Source organism: Heterodontus francisci, chromosome 2, assembly GCF_036365525.1.
Source record: "Heterodontus francisci isolate sHetFra1 chromosome 2, sHetFra1.hap1, whole genome shotgun sequence".
Lineage (NCBI taxonomy): Eukaryota > Metazoa > Chordata > Chondrichthyes > Heterodontiformes > Heterodontidae > Heterodontus > Heterodontus francisci.
In genome coordinates, this window is record NC_090372.1 from 20,058,700 (window position 1) to 20,083,657 (window position 24,958).

At 43.7% G+C, this 24,958-nt stretch overlaps 1 protein-coding gene across 7 annotated transcripts in view; it reads right to left on the bottom strand.

Annotated features, from left to right (window-relative positions):
* fhod3b (formin homology 2 domain containing 3b) overlaps positions 1-24,958 on the bottom strand; it is a 603,766-nt gene that overhangs the window by 230,614 nt on the left and 348,194 nt on the right. For all 7 annotated transcript variants that reach the window (XM_068055417.1, XM_068055443.1, XM_068055407.1 and 4 more), the window contains exon 6: positions 20,981-21,075. In XM_068055417.1, the coding sequence (XP_067911518.1) occupies positions 20,981-21,075 (95 nt within the window). The remainder of the gene's footprint in view (positions 1-20,980; positions 21,076-24,958) is intronic.

Below are 24,958 nucleotides of genomic sequence, written 5' to 3' on the forward strand. Positions count from 1 at the left end.
TAACATTTATAGAGCATTCAGTTCCTGCTAAATATAGATTCAGAAACTAACAGCACAAGGGCAGCGCTCTTGCATAACATTCTCATTCACAATTCTGTTTTCGGTCTCTACCATTAAAACACTTTTTGCAAAAACGAATCACTTTTTTTTTAAAAATACAGAAATATTGGCTGGAGAATTACAGCTCTGATCATTTAGAAGGCAAATATGTTCGACGCTGCTGTTCTTATATATATATATATATATATATATATATATATATATAAATAAATAAAAAGTAGATAACGCTCAGCACTACATGAACTGCTATGCCTGTGCTGGGACGAGGGAGCAGTACCCCAGGACATGCGCGATGCCAACATCATCACCCTCTATAAAAACAAAGGTGACCGCGGTGACTGCAACAACTACCGTGGAATCTCCCTGCTCAGCATAGTGGGGAAAGTCTTTGCTCGAGTCGCTCTGAACAGGCTCCAGAAGCTGGCCGAGCGCGTCTACCCTGAGGCACAGTGTGGCTTTCGTGCAGAGAGATCGACTATTGACATGCTGTTCTCCCTTCGTCAGATACAGGAGAAATGCCGTGAACAACAGATGCCCCTCTACATTACTTTCATTGATCTCACCAAAGCCTTTGACCTCGTCAGCAGACGTGGTCTCTTCAGACTACTAGAAAAGATCGGATGTCCACCAAAGCTACTAAGTATCATCACCTCATTCCATGACAATATGAAAGGCACAATTCAACATGGTGGCTCCTCATCAGAGCCCTTTCCTATCCTGAGTGGTGTGAAACAGGGCTGTGTTCTCGCACCCACACTTTTTGGGATTTTCTTCTCCCTGCTGCTTTCACATGCGTTCAAATCCTCTGAAGAAGGAATTTTCCTCCACACAAGATCAGGGGGCAGGTTGTTCAACCTTGCCCGTCTTAGAGCGAAGTCCAAAGTACGGAAAGTCCTCATCAGAGAACTCCTCTTTGCTGACGATGCTGCTTTAACATCTCACACTGAAGAATGCCTGCAGAGTCTCATCGACAGGTTTGCGTCTGCCTGCAATGAATTTGGCCTAACCATCAGCCTCAAGAAAACGAACATCATGGGGCAGGATGTCAGAAATGCTCCATCCATCAATATTGGCGACCACGCTCTGGAAGTGGTTCAAGAGTTCACCTACCTAGGCTCAACTATCACCAGTAACCTGTCTCTAGATGCAGAAATCAACAAGCGCATGGGTAAGGCTTCCACTGCTATGTCCAGACTGGCCAAGAGAGTGTGGGAAAATGGCGCACTGACACGGAACACAAAAGTCCGAGTGTATCAGGCCTGTGTCCTCAGTACCTTGCTCTACGGCAGCGAGGCCTGGACAACGTATGCCAGCCAAGAGCGACGTCTCAATTCATTCCATCTTCGCTGCCTTCGGAGAATACTTGGCATCAGGTGGCAGGACTATATCTCCAACACCGAAGTCCTTGAAGCGGCCAACATCCCCAGCTTATACACACTACTGAGTCAGCGGCGCTTGAGATGGCTTGGCCATGTGAGCCGCATGGAAGATGGCAGGATCCCCAAAGACACATTGTACAGCGAGCTCGCCACTGGTATCAGACCCACCGGCCGTCCATGTCTCCGTTATAAAGACGTCTGCAAACGCGACATGAAATCCTGTGACATTGATCACAAGTCGTGGGAGTCAGTTGCCAGCATTCGCCAGAGCTGGCGGGCAGCCATAAAGACAGGGCTAAATTGTGGCGAGTCGAAGAGACTTAGTAGTTGGCAGGAAAAAAGACAGAGGCGCAAGGGGAGAGCCAACTGTGCAACAGCCCCAACAAACAAATTTCTCTGCAGCACCTGTGGAAGAGCCTGTCACTCCAGAATTGGCCTTTATAGCCACTCCAGGCGCTGCTTCACAAACCACTGACCACCTCCAGGCGCGTATCCATTGTCTCTCGAGATAAGGAGGCCCAAAAGAGACAGTCTCACTCAGTTTCCATTTGCTGTCATCTCGGAACTACTGGTTGGAGAAGCCTGGCGTATTCCTTATTGGCTCTCCCTTCCTCCAGACAGACATGGACCAGCATTCTCTGGATTAGAACCCAACATGCTTTATTCCAAATCTCTGCTCACAGGCTGCCTCTAACAGTTTTAAAAGATAAGAAAGTAGACAGGCCAAATAACCTTGCACAAAAGACTGGGGCTCTTCTCTATAGAAAAAAAAGAGAAGGCTGAGGGGCAATCAGGTAGAGGTCTTTTAAGATTATGAAAGGGTTTTGACAGGGTAGACAGAGAGGTTTCCACTTGTGCAGGAGACCAAAACTAGGCTCCATATAAATGAGTCACTAATTAATGCAATAGGGATTTAAAGTAGAATTTTTTTTTTAAACCTAGAGTGTGGTTAGAATGTGGAACTCACTACCGTAAGGAATAATGGAGGCGAATAGCATAGATGCACTTAAGGGAATCTTGGTAAGTACGAGAGAGAAAGGAACAGGTAATAATGCAGACACGGTTAGTTGAAGGGTGGAAGATGGCTTGTGTGGAGCAAAAGCAAACATGGACTGATTGGGGCAAATAGCCAAATTCTGTGTAATTCTATGTGTTGTATGTTTGCAGTTTTGGCGCCTTTTCCAGGTCAGTCCTCTTCTAAATTTCTTCAAAATCTTCTTCTGGGCATAGCATGGAAATAACCACCATTGTTTTCGATTTCACTGCTGATCACCATATTGTATTTTGCTTGGTACGCTGACACCTTAATACGATTAGGAATCTCTCAAAGATAGACTAATTTATTCTGGAGTAATTAGAACATTAACCTTTATTACATTATAACAGTCTGTGTGACTCCTCTAAATCCACACTGCATCTATCATCAAGTCTCTCGCAACATCATGGTAGGAGGTATTCTTTACACTTTAACATTAACCCTTTCAGACTCTTACTGCACTATGCACTTCCTCAACCCATTCCCTTCACAAACTTGTATAATTTGGTATATCATGGAGTTTCCCTAACCTGCTTAATCACTCTGAACAACCCAAGCTAAGATGAACATATTGGAAACCCTGTTTCTCTCGGTGAAATAATCAATTCAATACCAAATTTGAGGTAGCTTTCTTCTGTGGGTCTTGCCCTCGAGGCACTGGATTGAAATTGCCCAAAACTCATATCATAGACACTTGCAACCAGCAGAAAAGACGACTTTGAACTCATCCGTTTGAGCTGGATGTGAACCCAGGCTGCAGAGGTGAAAAGGTTCATGTCCCATTGCTCCACCCAACAGTTCAGTTTTCAACAAGGGTGCTGAATGAAACAAATCTGGGCAAAGCAAAGCCAAGCACAAGTAATTGCGCAAGCAGCTCAACATTAAAATCAAACATACTTACCTAGACTTATAATCCATCTCTTTCACTGCAAGCCCATCACTTCTGAAGAGGAGAATATTGCTCAGATAATCATGAGGAGGACTGTCAAAGCCATTCATCATGAGATGCAAGACTGTTTCAGCCCAAACAATGCAGGTGTGTGATGTATAATCAGCTACAAATTGCAACTTTATTATCTCTAGAGCTTCTAGATCCACAAGGTCATGCAGATCATTAAGTTGAGCGGAAAGACAGTTAACAACCAGGTCGACATGTTGCTCTTTTAACTGGCACCATAGTGGTAATGCTACTGGACTAGTAATTCATAGGCCTGGAACAATGCTTCAGAGACATGAGTTCAAATGTCACCATGGCAGCTGGGGGAATTTAAATTCAATTAACTAATCTGGAATAAAAAAAGCTAGTCTTATCAATAATGATCATGAAACTACTTGACTGTCATAAAAACCCATCTGGTGCACTAATGACATCGACAGGAGGTAATCTTCCGTCCTCACCCGATCTGACCGACATGTGACTCCAGATCCACAGCAATGTGGTTGACTCTTAACAGCCCTCTGAAATGGCCTAGCAAGCCACTCAGTTGTATCAAACCGTTACAGAAAAATGCACTGTGGGGGCACCTACACTGCATGGAATGCAGCAGACATCTAAAAAGGTATCAGTGAACAACCAATTATCACAACAAACTCAAATAGCTGAAAAATATTGTTCAAACAGCTTTCTGCAGCCAACTCAGTCTCTCACAGACCCTGGGACATATACCCAAAATTAATATGCACAACAAAGCAAGCAGATAAGTTATATAGCTCACAAGAAACATTCATACAGTTGCCTCTGTAAATCACACTGATTTCTCCTCAATCTGTTCCTCTGTTAGGGGCCTGATGACTTCATTTGTGCAGAATTCCTTGCATTACTCACTTCCCCTGACTGATAAAGCTTGAATTGGTAGTGAAGTGCAACTGCCAGAATGCCCCACTGTGCAAGCATTGCGGTGGATTGCAATTCAGAATACAACAACAACTTGCACTAATATAGTGTATTTAAAGTGGAAAAAACATGCTTCAGAGCAGTGAGAGGAAGGCGGACACCGAATCAAAGAAGAAATTAAGAGAAGAAATCAAAATCTTTGTAGAAGAAGTGAGCTTTAGGAAGGCTCTTATAAAGGAGGAAAGGAATGTGGAGGAGGAGGGAATTCCAGAGAGAGTGATGCTTTTGGGGTTGGAGGCACAACTGTCAGTGCCCTGTAGCTTTGCCGATTTTGCAGCTTTGGCTCCATGTCTGCTGAGAACTGAATGAAAACTGTCCACTCAATCCACGTATGATCCCACAGCGAGCAGAGAAGGCATTCACTCTTTCAGCCTGGACTGCGAATCCAAGTCCCAGAAGCTAAAGGCCAGTGAGGTGATCAAAATACCACACCACTTCTCATAATGATCTCCTTATCTGAGAAACGTCCTACCATTAAAGACCTGACAAGAATGCAGAGGCTTATCAAAATAGTTTATTAAAATTCTATATACACGTACAAGATAGAATGCATGGGGGACTGTAAATGAGAAGTCGCAGTGCGAGAGCCATTTAAGATACCATCGATGCAAATATTTACATGCTACAAAAATCCAAATCATCTGTGCACACTATATTACCTGCAATAACAAACGTATTACATATGTTAAATATTTGGCGCAGACGGTCACCTTGCTGGGGGTTAAGTAAAGTCATCATAATGCAGACACTTTTTTAAGCAAATTTTTCAACAGAGGTTCTCCTCTGTGCATTGGTTTGAAAGACATCACTTATCACTAGCTAGCTAGATTCAGCTCGTCTACACTAAGCAATGTTGAACACATGCCCAAAAGCCCCCTCCCCAAAAAAGGTGAGCATTTACAGCTAGCTTCTTTGTTTCTGAGTGAACAAGTACTTAACAAAATCCAAGTTTGCGTTCAGTCTAAAATCGAAAAGCTCTTGAAGGTTTCTTCAATGTATAAATATTCTCCAGCTATGAACTGTTCATTAGTCAATTGCCACAGGCTGAATTTCCTGCCAGCTTAAGCTTTGGGAAAAGTGGTCCACAATAGGATTCCAAATGTCCAATTAGTTTAACCCTTCCCAGCCCATACCTTTTTCCAGAATGAAATTTCAAACAGGGGCACCACAATGCCTGGAACTTTCCAGAAGATCACTACTCAGGTATAACTACCCTGGCTTCAATATGCAGAGAGTAGCTGGTGCTGGGATCTCCCCTCCCCCAGCCAGGGGAGCCTGTGCTGGGACCTCCCCTCCCCCAGCCAGGGGAGCCTGTGCTGGGACCTCCCCTCCCCCAGCCAGGGGAGCCTGTGCTGGGACCTCCCCTCCCCCAGCCAGGGGAGCCTGTGCTGGGATCTCCCCACCCCCACCCGAGAGCCTGTGCTGGGATCTCCCCTACCCCAGCCAGGGGAGCCTGTGCTGAGATCTCCCCTCCCCCAGCCAGGGGAGCCTGTGCTGAGATCTCCCCTCCCCCAGCCAGGGGAGCCTGTGCTGGGATCTCCCCTCCCCCAGCCAGGGGAGCCTGTGCTGGGATCTCCCCTCCCCCAGCCAGCGGAGCCTGTGCTGGGATCTCCCCTCCCCCAGCCAGCGGAGCCTGTGCTGGGATCTCCCCTCCCCCAGCCAGCGGAGCCTGTGCTGGGATCTCCCCTCCCCCAGCCAGCGGAGCCTGTGCTGGGATCTCCCCACCCCCAGCCAGCGGAGCCTGTGCTGGGATCTCCCCTCCCCCAGCCAGGGGAGCCTGTGCTGAGATCTCCCCTCCCCCACCCAAGAGAGCCTGTGCTGGGATCTCCCCTACCCCAGCCAGGGGAGCCTATGCTGAGATCTCCCCTCCCCCAGCCAGGGGAGCCTGTGCTGAGATCTCCCCTCCCCCAGCCAGGGGAGCCTCTGCTGGGATCTCCCCTCCCCCAGCCAGGGAAGCCTGTGCTGGGATCTCCCCTCCCCCAGCCAGGGAAGCCTGTGCTGAGATCTCCCCTCCCCCAGCCAGGGGAGCATGTGCTGGGATCTCCGCTCCCCCAGCCAGGGGAGCCTGTGCTGGGATCTCCCCTCCCCCAGCCAGGGGAGCCTGTGCTGGGACCTCTTCTCCCCAAGACTGGAGGGTTGGCAAGTCTCCATCAATCTGTTGAGTTGAAATATTCATCTCAAACACAATCAGATTAGAGATGATAAAATAGTTGATAAACGCAAATTGTGAAAGATTAAAGATAGTGGAGAAGGGTGGGAGAAATGGAGAATGGGAGAGGGAGCAATCATAAACTTGTCCACTGAAGTTCACAGCACAGGAGGCCATTCATCCAGTCGTGTCTGTGCCAGCTCTTTACCAGAGCAACACTAAACAAATCCCAACAAACTCTCTTGCCCATAGCTGTTCATCTTTCTCTACTTCAAATATTAACCAGATTTTCCCTCAAAAGATGCAATGGCTTCTGTTTTGACAACTCTGGGATAATCTAGCTTTTAACTCCGATAATTCAAATGGATGATCTAAAGATGAATGAATAGAACAGCAAGAAGCAATTTACAAACAAGAGAAGCAAATTCACAACTTGTTTAAATCTCAAGCTTACAAAACATATTTGTTCATCAAAACACCCCCGTTTCTCTGCTTCTCCAAAAGTTCAGTGGGTTTGTATTTCAGCAGTAATGCGACAATTGACATCAACACCCTGGGTTAGAGAAAGGAAAAACAAGACTTGCTCCTGAACATTGTCCAGTATCTCCTGCTGGCGCATGGGCGGCCATTGGGAAATGACAGGATGGGGCTCGATCGGTTGCCCTCAGGTAGTGGAGCAGGACCCTGACTGTAGAACTGGACCGGACCAAAGACTTTTAACAACTCCAGGAGAAGCCAAAATGAGAGAAAATAAATGTAGTAAGAAAAGAGCCCTGTGAAAATTCAGTTAGATTGTGGTAATATTATTCTGAAGCAGCAAACTAGCAAGCAAAGGCATTTTTCTGCTGCATCATTCTCACCTTTATACAGCATATTTCCAGTCACTGGAAATATGAACAGGGAGCGAGATCACACTATTCTTTCAAGACTGCAGAAATTGCCCTTCCAGCAACAACAGACATCGTAGAATCATGTAATAGTACAGCATAGGAGGCGGCCATTCGGCCCATTGAGTCTGCGCCAGCTCTCTCAAAAAGCAATCCAATCAGTCCCTCTCCTCCACTCTTTCCCCATATCCCAACATTCTTTCTCCAAGTATTTGTTCGATTCCATTTTGAAGGCTACAACTGAATCTGCATCCACCATGCTAAGGCAGTGCATCTCGAAACCTAACTACTTATTGTGCTAAAGAAGTTTTTCCTGAAGTTGCCTTTGATTCTTTTTTTTTTTGCAATCACCTTAAACTTGTGCCCTCTGGTTACACGCCGCGCCTACATGATGATTTCTATATGCGCATATGCATGGGGTTTGCATCTTCGAGTGTGTGATCAGCCTCCATAGACACACATCTGTCTACTTGGTACAATTTCATTGCTGAACAGCCAGGACTGTCTGCAGATAAACACTGCAACATACACAGTGCACACTCTTGTTTTCTTCCCCAGATTCAGCAGGCTTGTCTCCATCTCAGAACACGAACAACTGCATGAACCCTGCCAGAATATATATACTGGATCCCCATCTAGTACACAACTGACTAAGCAACATAACATAGCGTTATGAGCAGGCTAGTCAAAACATACATCTCTTCAACTAAGTTCAAACGATGGAATGCTCCGTAAATATCTGATTAAAGACTTTATCCGTAATCAGCAGCAGCATAATACCTCCAGGTGCAGTTCAATTTCAGTCAGTTCAATTGCAGTGCAATAATGAGACAGAACTCGTGACATCCCTAGCATCTACCAAAGCAGGCAGTGTCACTGCCTTTTGTCATTTTACAGGACCAAGTTTGCGACAGTACATGGCAGCAGGCGGAGCTAATCTGGCACGTACCAGGAATCACTACAAGGTTCTTCACGCAAGTTGTCATGGTGTCATAGAGCAACAACAACAATCATCACCAAAGCAGGTGTAACAGTAACACAACAAATCGGAGGATGTGAGGAGGGAAAGCAAGAATATAAAAAAGTCAAAGAGGTGGATTTTGAGGGGGTGGGAAGGGTGGTGAATGTGGGAAGAAATGGAGGGCTTTAAGCAAGAGCACCATGGAGCGCAGGGGCTCCATCACTAATAGGATACACAAAGTAGAGCTGGGAGATAGGTGCAGGGTTATCTCAGAGACAGGGAGGGGAGAGTTGAATTTAAAATGCATTTTTTGATGCACCAGCTTTGGCTTTTAATTTCCTCCAGTAATTATGCATTAAATGCCTTTCCCTGCTATTTTAACACCTGTGGGCTATCTCCCACCCACTTTTTTTCTGAATACGTTATGCTTTTTTTCCCCCTCTTTTTCAGCTGTATGGCTACATTTTGAAGGTAGAAGCAAGTATAATATGATTTTTCATGAACTGAAAAACCAGATTTAGCCAATATAGTTTCGCAATTGAAGTTTGAGATTGTCACAACAACCGGCGATGTATTTTTATGCATGAAAAAGTGAAAAAGATTATCGAATGGGTAAATACGTCCCCAGCACTGGCTGCAATGAGCAAAGCTTTTGAGCACTGTGTGACTGGGTTTTTAAACTGTCTGTGCCTGCAGCTGCTACTGTATATAAATTCCAAAAATGTACACAAATTAGTACCACATTTTCAAGTCACTTTGGGAGACGTTGTTAGAAACACAATGATTATTCCAGATGACTGCTCTGGCATTAATAAGAATGCCCAAGTTAAAAGACCGGAGGGCACTTTCTTTTTTTACAAATTCACACCCCTTACTCTGATCTTCATTTCCTGCAACTGCATACTGCCAATTCAGATTATGAGGTCATGGGCCCTGCCAATGAATCTTTCCTCCATTCATTTTGTGGGGGAAAATGGTGCAGCACTTGCTATCTTCCACATTCAAACCCCAATATACACTCCACACACATGAAGCTCCATGCTGGAAGTGCAAACTCGTCAAATGTCTACCCTTAATAGCAAGCCTATTAAATTTGGAGAAGCAGATCAGCATTTAATAAAACACATTGATGCTGAATGGTTGAATAATATACATCGTTATTTACTGTCAAATTTGAGGCTGCTTGCTGTCTTTAAACAAAAATGCTGGAAATACTCAGCAGGTCAGACAGTTATCAGTGGAGAGTTAACGTTTCAGGTTGGTGACCTCTCGTCAGACCCTGTTAACTCTCTCTCTCTCCACAGATGCTGCCTGACCTGCTGAGTATTTCCAGCGTTTTCTGTTTTTATTTCAGAAAGCATTTTGCTTTTGCATTTAGCACTTAAAAGTCTAGCACAGGGAGAAGTATTTGGTTTGAAAACACTTTGAATGTGAAGGTTTTTCTAGCTTTCCAAATGCAGTAATCTTTCCTTTCACGCAGCTGCAAAATTTATAACAGAGGAAGTTTGCAGGAAATAATGTTGGATTTGTAGACTGTATACGGACAAAGAATATGTCTCAATCCGCATCCCATATCTGTTTCCTCATGGTGCTGTGTGTTCATGCACGGGCAGGTTTTGTCACACCTAAGTGAACATGAGCAGCCACATGCTTGTTTTCAGAATCTTGTCTCACTGAGCCAGCCCGAGCAATTCTTCAATTTTCTAGCGGCCAGTTAGAGAGCGGCAATCAAATAAAAGACCAAGAACAGGACAGATGTCATCTTTGCAAGGAACTGGCTGTGGGACAAACAAAAATCTCAAAGACACTGGAGCCAAATATGCACAAAACGTTGGAGTGTGCAAGATATATAATGAAAAGCTAAATTTGAAATGCAGTTTTAAAAATATATTCTGTTTCAAATGTATTTGTTTCTGCAGAGATGCCACCTGTCATCAAAGAGTTAAATCTAAGATTTGTGCCAAGGAACCGTTACCAACAATTTCATTGAACTGTGACCAAATCTAGAAAGATGTGGTAAATATCTAAGAGGATTCGCATGTTGTGTTTGAGATTCCTGCAGAATTTGTTTACAAACCCTGGAGGAGTATGACAGAATCAAATAGAGTTTCTTTAAGCAAAAAGCACCAGATACATAAATAAAAACTTAATTATTAATTCGGATTAAAAGTTAGCTACTTAAATCTGACACTGGGATTATTTACTCATTATTTGGACTTAACCACCAAGTTTCTGCAAAATTCCCATATCATTAACATGTTTTGTTAATAGGCGGAAATTTTTTACAGTGAAGATCAGCTCTCAATCCTCATCTACCTCATGAAAGACTAGGTATTGAACTCCTGTAATAGTGTAATGAGAGGACACCAACTCGTCCGTACCCCGCTTGCAATTACTCCTTCTGCAAGTAATTTTCTGCAAACATCTAATGCTGGCATCAGTGGTATCTCGGGATATGTTCTCCTGCATTTGCTAATGTTAAGGGTAAAGGCATATCTAATACAATACAAGGCACATTTTGACATTTTCCCCATAGCCCTGAACTTGCAGATCTGTGTCAATTTAAACCTGTTCCTTGTTGTTGATGTAACATACAGTTAAGCCATGCTATAAGTTATGTACCAGAAGAGTGCACATTACTAAAGCAGTGCTGATTCTTCCCTGAGGACAGACCATTTAGAACATACTCCAGGCCAGTCGGAAATGACATGGGATTAACAGAGCCATTTCATGATTGTTCTTCCCTGTCACTGATCTCAGCCATGTGGTTTGGGACAGAAAGAGGACCAGAATAGCAAGGTTTTGGGTGGGATTTTCCCTGCGGGCTTCAGAACCCCACCGTCAGGGTGAAATGGGGGTCAGAAGCCCTCACTGTGTGGGAAACAGTCAGCCAGCTGTGATTTTTCTCCGAATTGGCCAATTAATGGCCAGAGGGAGGGCTCACCATCCTGCTAATGGCAGCGTGTGGGCTCTCGAAGCTGGACGGCCAATAAGAGGGCCTCTAGCACTGAAGCAGGAACAGGCCGCCTTTTCAGGTAAGTGAGAGAGAGGGTGCCCCAAGATGGAGGTGCCCTCTCTTCTCCAACCTTTTTTTTTAAACGTTAAGATAAAAAAATGCTCTTAGCAGCTGGGCCATTGTGGAAGCCAGCTGAAACCAGGTAGACGGGGGGGTGGGGGGGTGGGGGGGGGAACGGGAGGGGTCCTCAAAGCCTGGTCCCCAGGTCTGCCATCAGGAGGCTGCCTCCAGTCATCTACATTTTTCCCTGATGCCTCCAGGAACCTAGACAATTCCAGTCAGCCTCTGAAAATAGGCCTTAAAAAGCCTGAAACGTGCTGAATTGGCTACCTGATGCTTGCGGCCGGGTAGCCCTGCCAATCTGCATCCTGCCTCCGGAGAAAAGGCCTGGGCACAGGATGGTGCTAGGAAATTGGCACGCTGGCCAGTGGCACGAATTTCCACACGTGCCCACCTCTGATCGCTCCCATTGGGGCCTAAAAATTCAACCCTTTGTCAGGATTCAAAATTGCATGACAGTTTTTAAAAGGAAGCTAGTTAGTAGATTTATTACATACAAATATTTAATACACATTTTAAAATATAATAATTGTTTGGGGAGCCGTATTTTGGACAAAAAATATTTCTAACAGACTTTCCTATGCCGTTCAGGGGCGACTGAATGACGCGGATTAAACAGATTAGCAGAGACTTTCCTGTTTTATTATGGGATGCACCTACATGGATCCAATACCTTTACCAGATTTCAGTATTTCACTTGATCTTTGGCTTTACTGCAATGATGCTGTGCCATAGCTTCCAACAAGATGTGACCCTCAGGCCTGTAAGTACAGGAGGTCAGGAGGGCAGGCTCCACTCTTATCCCTGCAGTGTTCAACTCAGACAGGGGATAAGAAATAGAAATTAAAACAATATGTGCGATATAAATCTTTAATCAACCTTGTTGTATCAACCTCGTCCTGACATTCCACTCAGTCTTTGGAGATTAGTCAACAGCACTTTGAAAATGGATTACTTTCCACTAAAAGTGATGCCTTTTGGGAACCAAGAGCAGGTTAAGGTGTCAGAGGAGAAAAATTTACAGTTAGCAAAAGATTATAGACATGAAAATTCTGGGAGCTCGTTCTTTCTTCTTTATAGCTTTTGGCCGAGCTTGTGTTGACTCTGTGTAGTTCAATCTCAGTTACTAGTCCCATCAGAAAACAAACAGCAGCAACCCACACAGCAATGTAAAAGGCACACCGACAGATATTTGCCACTGAGGCTGTGCCGGCTAACTCTAGAACGATTCCTCCTATATATCGCTGTGCTGCCTACTGAGTATCTGAGGAGGTGAGCAAATCAATGCCCCCCCACCCCCGCCGCGCCCCCAACCCCCCAAACCCAAAGCTCTGGTCGCTGAAGGTTGGCTGAAAGTACTTCATGTTTCTCAGCTCATTTGCTGCATGGTGACTGACTAATTACAGGCGTGCAACCCAAAGCAAGAGCTGAACAATAGCCCAAAAATTAGCTTGACGACATCGTGCATTATAGGTTTGCTGAAAAGCCACTAAAGAGCTTTCAAAAGTTATGCAGAGGATACTCCAGAGTTTCTAAATGTGCTGACGGGTTAAAAACAGCTTGCATTTATATAGGGCTTTTATCATTGAAAAATGTCACAAGGGCCGACACAGCCAAAAGCAGGTGCTGAACGAAAGATGATGGTAGGAGGAGTGACCAAATGCTTGGCCAAAAATCTGGGTTTTAAAGAGAGTTTGAGGCGGAGTGAGAGAGATAGTGAGAGATTTAGACAGTTGAAGATACAGCCGTGAATGCTGGGTGAAAAGGGTGCAGGGATTGCACAAAACAGGGATGATGGGTAGTTTGTAGCGCTGGAGGTAGTTAGAGAAAGGAAATTGTCAGTGACTTGGGGAAAAGTTTTTTCCTGAGACAAGCACAGGATGAAATTAGGTTGGAAGGGAGTAGGGGGATGTGGGTCAGGTGGGACATAAGGAAATCAATGGAGATGAGATTGAGACCATGGGAATAAAGAGGGCCATGAGAATACAAGATCAAGGGCATGGCTGTGAATATGCATAGAATAGTTTGTATGGAGTGAGAGGTTTAGCACAGACAGGAGAGCAGTGAATGCAGAGGAAAAAGGGCAAGGGGAGCTGAGTTAAAGATTAAAATCTCTGAGGGTGAGGGGTTACTTAAGCAGAGACCACGAGAGGAAAGGAGGCAAGATAACTTCTTAAGAAATTCAATGCGGGGGTTGGTGGGTGTGGTAAACAATTACGATTTTAAAGGAGGCGAAAGGAGTGGAGGCGAGGTGCTTCAAGGAAGGGAAGGTACCAGAATTAGGGAGAGAAACTAAAGGTGTGACTTAGTGGTAAGGTCCATTCTGCCACTAGGCCAGTTTGGATAGGAGAGTTGGTGGAAAGTATGGTCAGACAGGGGGGCTTCAGTAAGGGGCAAGGTGTCACCTCCATGAGCCACGTTTGAGTAAAGGCCATGATATCAGCACAATCAACCACAATTCAAGTGTGGATGAGAAGGGACTTGTTCAAGAATGAATGGACAGGTGGAGAGGGACACTGACTCTCCATAGCCTGGCAAAGTTCAAGGAGGCACTGGTAAGTGGGGTGAGTGAGACAGGAAAGAGGTTAGGCCCCAAGGGGTGTAATGGATGGGGAGGTTGGAGAGAGAGAGAGAGAGAGAAGGATGGGCCAGTTGGGATTTTTGCACACAAGGAGGTAACAAGTGCTTCACTGGGCACAGAGGGAAGCTGTGGGTTTATCCAAGGGGCGAATTCATGTTTGGACGACAGCTGGAGAGCAGGAACGCAGAAGAGTATTCGTGGGTTGGGGTGGGGATTGGGTTGGGGGGGGTTGGGGACAGGGGGAGTACCCAAGACGGGAGAAATAAGAAGGGAGGAAACAGAAGAGAACACCACAAAAGTGGCCAAGAGAGAGATAAAGAAAGAGATAGAAGTAATGGGTCCAAAACGACAGTTAAAACATACAAGACCTGGTCATAGAGGACCTTCCCTCTTACCCCAAGCAACACACAGCATCCCAATTTGTGAAAATAACTCACTGTCTAGTGAGAGGAATTCATTGTTTAATGCATTTAAATGTACACTTTGAAAATATTTTCTCTCTTTATGGCCCAGTTAGACAGCAATGTTTGCATCCATGTCACATGTTTTCTGCGCCATACATAGAAACATAGAACATAAACATAAGAACTAGGAGCAGGAGTAGGAAATTCAGCCCCTTGAGCCTGCTCCGCCATTCAATACGATCATGGCTGATCTCATCTCGGCCTCAACTCCATTTTCCTGCCCGTTCTCCATAACCCTTCAACCCATTTCTAATTAAAAATCTGTCTATCTCCTCCTTAAATTTACTCAATGTCCCAGCATCCACCGCACTCTGGGGTAGTGAATTCCACAGACTCCTGACCCTTTGAGAGAAGTAATTTCTCCTCATCCCTGTTTTAAATCTGTTACCCCTTATCCTAAAACTATGACCTCTTATTCTAGATTGCCCCACAAGAGGAAACATCCTCTCTATGTCTACTTTGTCAATCTCATACACCTCAATTAGATCTCCTCTCATTCTCCTAAACTCGAGAGTAAAGGCCTAAACTGCTCAATCTCTCTTCATAAGACAAACCCCTCATCCCTGGAGTCAATCTAGTGAAACTCCTCTGAACTCCCTCCAATGCAACTACATCCCTCCTCAAGTAAGGGGACCAAAACTAAGCAATACTCCAGGTGCGGTCTCACTAATGCCTTGTACAGTTGCAGCAACACTTCCCTACTTTTGTATTCTATTCCTTTAGCAATAAATGAATAAATAAATGAACTCACTCACCATGCTATATATCAGTACTGGCTACTAGAGTGAGACCAACTTGAGGAGACAGTCTGATGATGCTTTCCAATTTCTATGTGCTAGGAATCAGCTAAGATGATAAACATGCATATAATAAAAGCAAAATACCACAGATGCTGGAAATCTGAAATAAAAACAGAAGTGCTGGAAATACTCAGCAGGTCAGGCAGCATCTGTCGAAAGAGAAGCAGAGTTAACGCTTCAGGTCTGTGATCTTTCATCAGAACTGGCAAAAGTTAGAAAAGAATTAGGTTTTAATCAAGTGAAGGGGGTTGGGGGGGGGTGGTTTGGGGGGTAGTGGGGAAGAGAACAAAAGGGAAGGTGTGTGATAGGACAGAGGGCAGGAGAGATTAAATAACAAAGCTGTCCTGGGACAAAGGCAAAGAGTGTGTTAATGCTTGTGGTGAAAGACAAAGCATTAGCCCAGAAAAAGTGTTAATAGCGGAATAATGAGGAGCTCTGATTTCATGAAAGACAGGCACATGGTTATAAAATAAAAAATATAAAAAAAGGCCAGTCATGCTCTGAAATTATTGAACTCAATGTTCAGTCCACAAGGCTGTAGGGTGCCTAACTGAAAGATCAGGTGCTGCTCCCTGAGGTGGAGCTGTTGAAATGGCAAGTGACTGGAAGCTCGGGGTCATGCTTTCGGACTGAGCGGAGGTGTTCTGCAAAGCATTTATAATAGACATGCAATTGGTTTTCACGTTGCACTGTTACCAGTTATTAGAAAATGCATTAGACGTCCTGAGTAACTTACCCACTGATTTTTCCAGCTCTCCCTGCCAGAAGTGGGAAAAGGATTTTCCCAGTCAATTTTTTTTTAAAAAGGCACTTGTGATATATTGAGCAGTGCAATTCTCTCCACCAATGAGAAATTGTGAGGGAAAACACACATTCTATGAACCATTAACATAACACTGTGGAGCCAGTGACAAGACACCATGTTTAGGGAAATACTTTATCATTCGGATTGCTAACAAACTGACATTTTCACCACCTTGGGGACATTTTATACAAAATTACAGCACTCGAGCAGAGAAAAAAAGGTTATAAGCAATAACAGTAAAATTATTGGCATATCCTGCCAAACACATGCCCTGACTATGTTACCATGGGGGATAGTGTGTGTAGAGGCCTGCTCAGGTTGGGAAAAAAGAACCTGACCAAACCACAGCGGAGCTGAGCCTGACCCGGCCTGAGTCCCTCCAATTTTGCCCCGAGCCTGACCCGACCCGAATCTGCCCCGACTCAACTCGCCCATCCCTTTACTTACCTTCCGACTCGGAAGCTTCGCGAAGCTGTAGCACATGCGCGATGACGTCATAGTGACGTCACTCGCCCACTGCGCAGACTCAGTTGCGTCCCAGATTCCCAGCTCAGGTAAGATTTTTAATTTCAATACTTAGCGTGTGTGTCCGGCCCAACCAGACCTGACTCGACCTGGTCTCGGACCGAACCAACCTGAGCCTGAAAGCCGGACCCTGAAGATGGGCCCGACCCAACCCGAACCCGACACATGTCGTCGGGTCCCATCGGGTTCAGGTCGGGTAGCAGGCCTCTAAGTGTGTGTACAGATAATTCTATTTTATAAAACTATATATAGCAATTTATACTATAAACTAATTATAGAATAAACTCCAGTCCCCAATTACACCCGCCTCCCTGGTTAATGTCTGAGGCTGAATCAGACCGTTGACAATCTTGCCATCCTATTTGATTGAGCTGAGCTTCTGACCCCATACCTTCGCCATCCAGAGCCATCTGAATTCTACCTCAAAGAGTTTGTTATGGGAGAAAGGGATGGAAATCATGTTACAGTTATATAATGCTCTGGTTAGACCCCATTTAGAGTGCTGTGTTCAGCTTTGGGTACTGTGTCTCAGGAAGGATATACTGGCCTTGGAGGAGTTGCAGTGCAGGTTCACCAGAATGATACCTGGGCTAAAAAGGCTCAATTATGAGAACAGGTTGCACAGTCTAGGCTTGTATTCCATTGAATACAGAAGACTATGGGTTGATCTAATTGAAGTGTTTAAGATGATTAAAGGATTTGAAGGGAGAGGGAGGGGGGATGGAGGTGGAGGGAGAGAAACTATTTCCTCTGGTCGAGGAGTCCAGAACAAGGGGGCATAGTCTTAAATTTAGAACTAGGCCACACAAGGGTGATGTCAGGAAGCACTTTTTCACACAAAACATAACAAACTGGAACATTCTCTTCTCTTCCCCTCCCCCCCATCTCAAACTGTCGAGGCTAGATCAATTGAAAATTTCAAAACTGAGATTAATAAATTTTAGTTAGACAAGTTAGGAACCAAGGTGAGTAAATGGAGTTAAGATACAGATCTAAGTGAATGGCAGAACAGGCCTGCTCCTGTTCCTATGTAGTAGAGTAGAATGAATACTTGGTTAAGAAATAAAGTAAGGGAAAGAAAGAGTAGATAGAGAGAGAAAAGAAGAAACAAAAAGGAAAAGAATATACAACCTGTAGGAATGAGGCTTCAGTTCGAATTGTTCCCTTTCTGGGCCAGAGGTTGAGCAAGATTACCAGAACATAAATCTCAATAAAAAGGTACTTACGCTGCCAAGTAGAAGCCTTAACTTTCCACGGTGAATTTAATTGGCAATTAATGCGCAACGACAACAATTTCTTGAAACTCATGGTGAGATTGAGTGTGAGCTGCCATTTTTGCAAGGCTAATGTTGGAGCAGCGCAAATCGTTCAGCAACTCGTGGCGATTCACAACTCACTTTGTATCTCTTGCTCACCACAAGTTGATAGGTGATTTATACATCAACAACACCAGCACCACTGAATGTACGAATATTGTGCCAGCAAAACCGGGGCCATTATTTTTCCTCCTTTGCCCAGGCATGTGGAATATAAACAGTCAGAGCTGAATTTGGCTGATTACACTGTTAGATTGATATCCAATGGCATTCATTCCATTATCTTCAGGGGTCCTAAATCAGCTTGAAGCTTTTATTTTTGAAGCTTCATCTGTGATTATTTGACTTTTTTGTTAAATCAAGTGAGTTGATGTGGGCTTAAGACTCTAAACCATGTGTGTTGGAAGGAATGAGTTTGATAGTCCAAATAGCTCTTTTGTGTTCCAAACTTATGTTGCTGGTGGAGCAGGATTAAATGGCAGTAAGAATTGAGACAGACTGAAGTTGGGTCTGAGAGAGAGGTTCCAATTTTTTTTACTTGTCCTTTTATTACCCTGCATTTTTTTTTAAGCAGTCAAGAACACATGCCTTCAAGGCCCAACATCCCTTTCTGATTACTTCTACAACCAAAACGATTCAGATCACAAGAAAAGACATTCACCTTAGGCACTGGTTTCAGTAAGCAGAGTATTTTGTTTCTTTTTACCAATGTGAAGAATCATAAAACAACATGCTTGCTGAAACTGCAACAGCACAAAATTAATATATGTAATTAGTCTGTTTCCCCAATATCCTGAAAAAGGTAAAATCTAAATGTTTCTAATCTAATATTAGCAGCTTCAGTACTTTAAAGAAGTTTTATGTGTTGCTTACTGAAAACAATCTTAAGGTTATGGGCTGACTATCCTGTCAGCCTTTATACTGAAGATTATCTTCTGTCTTAATGATTGAGATTATTTCACTCAAATTTTTTTCCTTTGAAAATTTTGCAAATTTATACCTGTCAGAAAATAGACTAAGATAGGCTTTTAACAGCGAGGCTTTATTAGGTGTTTCACGGGTTTTGTACTGAGTTAATATTTGGCCATAAATTCGTTGTACAATTGGCAGCACTGTACAGTGCATGAGATAATTGCCCCCAGATTGGAAGCAGTCGACCATGTCTGATTCATATTCAACCCCATTTACCCGTCTTTGTTACATTCTCCTGGATAGACTTATCTAACAAAAATCTATCTATCTCAGTCTTGAAGGCTCCAATTGACCCAGGATCCACAGCCTTTTGGGGGAGACTGTTCCAGGCTTCTACTACCCTTTGTATGAAAAGGTGCTTCTTGATCTCGTTCCTAAATGGCCATGCTCTAACTTCAAGATTATGCCCCCTTATTCTGGATTTCCCACAAGATGATATAGATTTTCTGTATCTAGCCTATTGCAGGTTTATCATTTTAAATACCTCTATTATCACCCCTCAACCTTCTAAATGCCAGAGAATACAAGCCAAATTTATGCAAACTGCCCTCATAATTTAATTCTTTGAGTTCAGGCATCATTCAGTTGCATCTGTGCTACTGCCCCTCCAAATTAGATCCTTCCTGAACAGCAATGCCCAGAACCAAACAGTTCTCTAAATGGAGTCTGACCAAGGATTTCATTAAACTAGTTTAGTTCTACGAACAGGCACAACATTCACACGAACAGCTGGTTTTCCTTGACCCACACACTGGACACAACCATGCACTGGACAAACATGCCAAGCAACCACACTGCTACCATAGAACGAGAGCTCTAAGCTCTTTGATGAAAGCTGCCTTTATACTGGTGCTCATCTAATCTAGACTCCGGCATTTATATTGGTGGTCGCCTAGAACAGATTCTGGCAGACCAACATTTATTCTGCTAAATCAGTCTCTCTTATCCTGACAACAGTCTGGTAGACTCAGCTTTTATTTTTTTGAGAGTCTGCTGCTGGGAAAGCGTACTTGATTTACCAGTGTAAACACCAGGAGCCAACTCGCACACTCAAGTCTCCTGGAATCTGATCCAAATAAACACTACACACATTCTGCAATCACCTCAATCTCAGCAATGAAAGAACCAACTGTTCACTGTTCTGAGAAAGCATCATGTCACCCAAGATTAGAACATGGCTATGCAGCATTTCCAGAACTCCAATAATGGGTACAGAATTGTAATCCTATTTTTAAACCGCAGCCTTCCCCAACTTAAATCATGGTTGGACAATTTCTTTCAGATATGCACCAATCACTTCCCCGGTTTATACCGCAATTTTAGTGTTCAATGTGCATCCAAGAAATTGTTCCTTTGGTGCCAAAAGTGGAGAGGAAAAGCAGCTTAACTGCTGTAGACAAATCAGTTCTGTTGCAGGAGCTCTGGTTTTAAGGGAGGAGTTACCATGCTGTCCTAAAATATTTCAAATTGCAGCTGGAGCTGTTGCAACTGCAAAAATAGCCATGATTCCAATAGTTTTGACAACGTTTTTTCTGGTTTATGTTCCTGATTTGGTGATTCAGAGATTGAGGTCAGGCCAAATCTCTTTAGTGAACAAAATTTATTGTGGATTAAGAAGTCAAGGTCCTGCTGGCTATGACACCACATCATAAGAACCTTTGGTTGTGCAGTGTTCCATTATATTTGTCTATTAGAGGCAAGCTATATCAAATGGGGTTCAATGGGCATCTTCGATATTTGCCTTGGCTCCCCAAATACCTCCTCTTCATTATTCGCTGTTGAGGGAGAAGTTCAAAATGATGGTTTCAGGCAGTTGCTGCTAGGTGTACAAGACAATCTCTAGTTTTCTCTCCCTTGACTTTTCAGGAGGTGCTTCCACTTTGTGCTTTCCCAACACATGAACTGCCTGAGATCCCAACATTAGTTGCAGAAAATCATCACGACAGTATGGAATAACACAGTGCGCCACCTGATACTTAAACATCCTGCACAAATTGTTGTTCTGAGACAGCAATTGCTATATTGCAAATACACATCGAGGGAGTTCGATTTGTGGTACTCTTATTTCTTCTTACCTTTGATCCTATGAGCGTGTAGAGCCACTGGATAGTTTCATTGTGGTCTATCACCCCATTCATGCCATCCACATACAGCATAATCTGGCCAAGAGCTGCAGAAACAAAGAAGATTGGACTATTACATGAGCAACCATAGTGGAGCATGAACAGCTGGTGTCTCAGAAAAGTTAATGCAACTGTTGTCAAATATTAAAAACAACAATATTTAGCCAATTCTCAGATAGACAATGATTCTTCAGGGCTTATTCAGTGTTGTAAATTATCATTTAATAAACCATTGAATAATCTGCTATTTAAGAATACTTAAATTGCTGGAGCACAACCCTCTGGTTTAAGTTTAAGAACGTTTTTTATGCTCTTCTGTTAGCTCAGTGGTTGGATACACTGTTGTAGAGCAAGTTATACAGACCATCAATGTCTCAGGTTTGATCCATGGCCTTTGCTGAATGAACCAATTTCAGCTGGAGTAGAAACAGAGGCAGCTAACATTTGGTTAGTTACAGAGCAACAGTGTTAGGGTTATCTTAATCCTAAACCGAACACAAATGCAGAGTCAGCTGGAGGGACTGTATATCTAAGACCCAGCCTTGCCTGACCTATGGAATCAACTGCTCTACTGAATTACCTCTAGACTTTGGATTCAGATGAAGCACTCCATCTCATAGCATGAATCAATCCTAGCGACATCTACCCTGCTTCTTAGCAATAGATGGTGGCAGAATGTGATTAACAATCGGCACAGACATGCTATTGGAATGGCCTTGAAATGGAAAGTATACTCTTTGGAGGGGGAAGAAGAGGGATGGGGGTGGTGGTGAGAGAAAGAAAAAAAATAGTAAAACTGTTGCAGTCATGGAAACTGGAGAAAGATGCCCAATTTCCTCTAGGTGGACATCACCAATCCCCATGCAAGCAATTTATGGCACTAAGGCACAGAGTGCTGCCGACATCTCAACATGTCATCCTCTAATATTATAAGTAGACAAAGAAAATGTCAGTCCTGATAAAGCCAGCTTACTTGGAGGAGTTTCAAATTGAGAAACCTGAGTGAAGAGTCACAGCTGAGTACAGGATACCATCAAGACCGAAAAGGGCAACAAAACAAGATCATTTTTCCAAAATCAATCAAGTAATGCAAGTAAAAGTGAAATACTGCAGATGCTAGAAATCTGAAATAAAAACAAAGTGTGGAAATACTCAGCAGGTCAGGCAGCACCTGTGGAGAGAGAAGCAGAATTAACGTTTCAGGTTTGTGACCGGTCATCAGAACTGGAAAAGGTTAGAAAAAAATTAGGTTTTAAGCAAGTGAGTGGGGGGGGGGGGGGGGGGGGGGTGATTTGGTGAGGAAGGGAACAAAAGAGAAGGTGCGTTATAGGGCAGAGGGCAGGAGAGATTAAGTAACAAAGATGTCATGGGACAAAGGCTAACAGAGCATTAATGCTAGCGGTGAAAGACAAAGCACTAGTCCTGATAGAGTGTTAATGGCAGATTAATGAGCAGCTCTGTCCAAAAGCACATGAAAAACAGGCACATGGTTAAAAAAATAAATTAAAATGATTTAAAAAAAATACAAAAAAGGCTGTCATGCTCTGAAATTGTTGAACTCAATGTTGAGTCCACAAGGCTGTAGAGTGCCTATTTGAAAGATGAGGTGCTGCTCCTTGAGCTTGCATTGATTTTCACAGGAACACTGCAGCAGGCCAAGGACAGAAATATGGGCATCAGAGCTAGGGTGTGTGATGAAATGGCAAGCAACCAGAAGCTCAGGGTCATGCTTTCAGACTGAGCAGAGGTGTTCTGCAAAGTGGTTACCCAATCTACGTTTGGTCTCCCCAATGTAGAGGCGACCGCATTGTGAGCAGTGAATACAGTATACTAAATTGAAAGAAGCAAAAGTAAATTGCTGCTTCACCTGGAAGGAGTGTTTGGGGCCTTGGATGGTGGGGAGGTAAAAGGGCAGGTATTACACCTCCTGCAACTGCATGGGAAGGTGCTGTGGGAAGGGGATGAGGTGTCAGAGTTGATGGAGGAGTGTATCAGGGTGTCACAGAGGGAACAATCCCTTTGGAATGCTAACAGGGGAGGGGAAGGGAAGACGTGTTTGGTAGTGGCATCACGCTGGAGGCAGAAATGGCCGATGATGATCCTTTGGATGTCTAGGCTGGTGGGGTGGGAAGTTAGGACAAGGGGAACCTTGAAACAGTTCTGGGAGGGAAGGGAAGGGATGAGGGCAGAATTGCAGGAAATGGGCCAGACACGGTTGAGGGCCGTGTCAACCACAGTGGGCGGTGGGGAGAGATTCCTTGGTTAAGGACAATTTATCACTTATTAAAAAAAAGTTATTTTTTAAGCATGTGCCTGCTTGCATGTGCCTTTTGACAGAGCTGCTCATTACAGGGAGACAGTGGTGTAGTGGTAATGTCCTTGGACTAGTAATCCAGAGGCCAAGGCCTAATGCCCTGGGGACTCGGGTTCAAATCCCACCATGGCTGCTGGTGGAATTTAAATTCAATTAATTTTTAAAAATCTGGAATTTAAAGCTAGTCTCGGTAATGGTGCCATGAAACTATCAATTGTTGTAAAAACCCATCTGGTTCACTAATGTCCTTTAGGGAAGGAAATCTGCTGCCCTTACCTGGCCTGGCCTACATGTGACTCCAGACCCACAGCAATGTGGTTGACTCTTAACTGCCCTCTGAAATGGCCTAGCAAAGCCACTCAGTTAAAGGACAATGAGGGATAGGTAACAAATGCTTGCCTGCCAGCGACACCCACATCCCATGAAAGAATAAAAAGATTACTCTGCCATTAACACTCTCTGGGCTAATGCTTTGTCTTTCATCACTTGCATTAACACTCTGTTTGCCTTTGTCCCATGACATCTTTGTTACTTAATCTCTTCTGCCCTCTTCCCTATGACACACCTTCCCTTTTGTTGTCTTCCCCGCCAAACCACCACCACTGCCCACCATCCTCCCCCCCCCTTTCACTTGCTTAAACCCTAATTCTTTTCTCACCTTTGCCAGTTCTGATGACAGGTCAGAGACCCGAAATGTTAACTCTGCTGCTCTCTCCTGAGATGCTGCCTAACCTGTGTATTTCCAGCACTTCCTGTTTTTATTTCAAGTAATGCAAGTGTTGGTTTTGAAAGCTTACAAATTGTAGAAGGAAAGGTAGAGTCAACCAGCTAAGGAATTCACAGTTTAAAGGGAAAAGGATCAACTTTGGTTATGATGCGACAACTCTTTGATTTCTACAGAGAGGAGGAACAGGAAGGCATATTGGGAACAGGAAAGGAAGTTTTGAAAGAGCAACCATACAAGTGTCACAATTTAAACTCATGATGGAAACATGCTTTCTGCTTGACTCTAAACACTTGTTTTTAAAAAAGATAATTTTAAATATTCAACTTTCTCGATCGCTGTTGCTGTAGAGGAAAGCATATACGTCAGCGTTGGGGCATCCTGTCACTCTTCTCAGAGCTCTAACAATTGACCATGCAGATGTAGAAATGTAGCATGCAGAAATAAAGGCCTTTAATTCTAATTTTGACACTTACTGCATATGACTGGAAAAATGGAGTCTAAGTCTAAAGTCATGGGAAAAATCCACAAGGAACAAGCATAATCTTAAAAAATACAACAGATATTATGCAAAATAGGGTTTTATACCAAGGGGGTATAAATACACATCAGTTCACCAAACTATTTGTAATCATCTATTCATACCGGAATACTTAAAATGCAATGAAGTCCTCTTAGTTAAACCCTTAGTCTTGACAGGTCAAATAGTTTCTGCCAAATTCATTGGTAGCTGGTGCCAATCTTTAACAGATAACTTTTTTTAAAAACCATTTCTGTGTAGTGTTAGTTTCAGATAAATATGGGCAACAAGCTGAGATTCCAAAAATTTATTCAGCTGTCGAGACCCTCTACTTACTGCTCTGATTTAGTGTTTTGGACTAAAAAGAATATT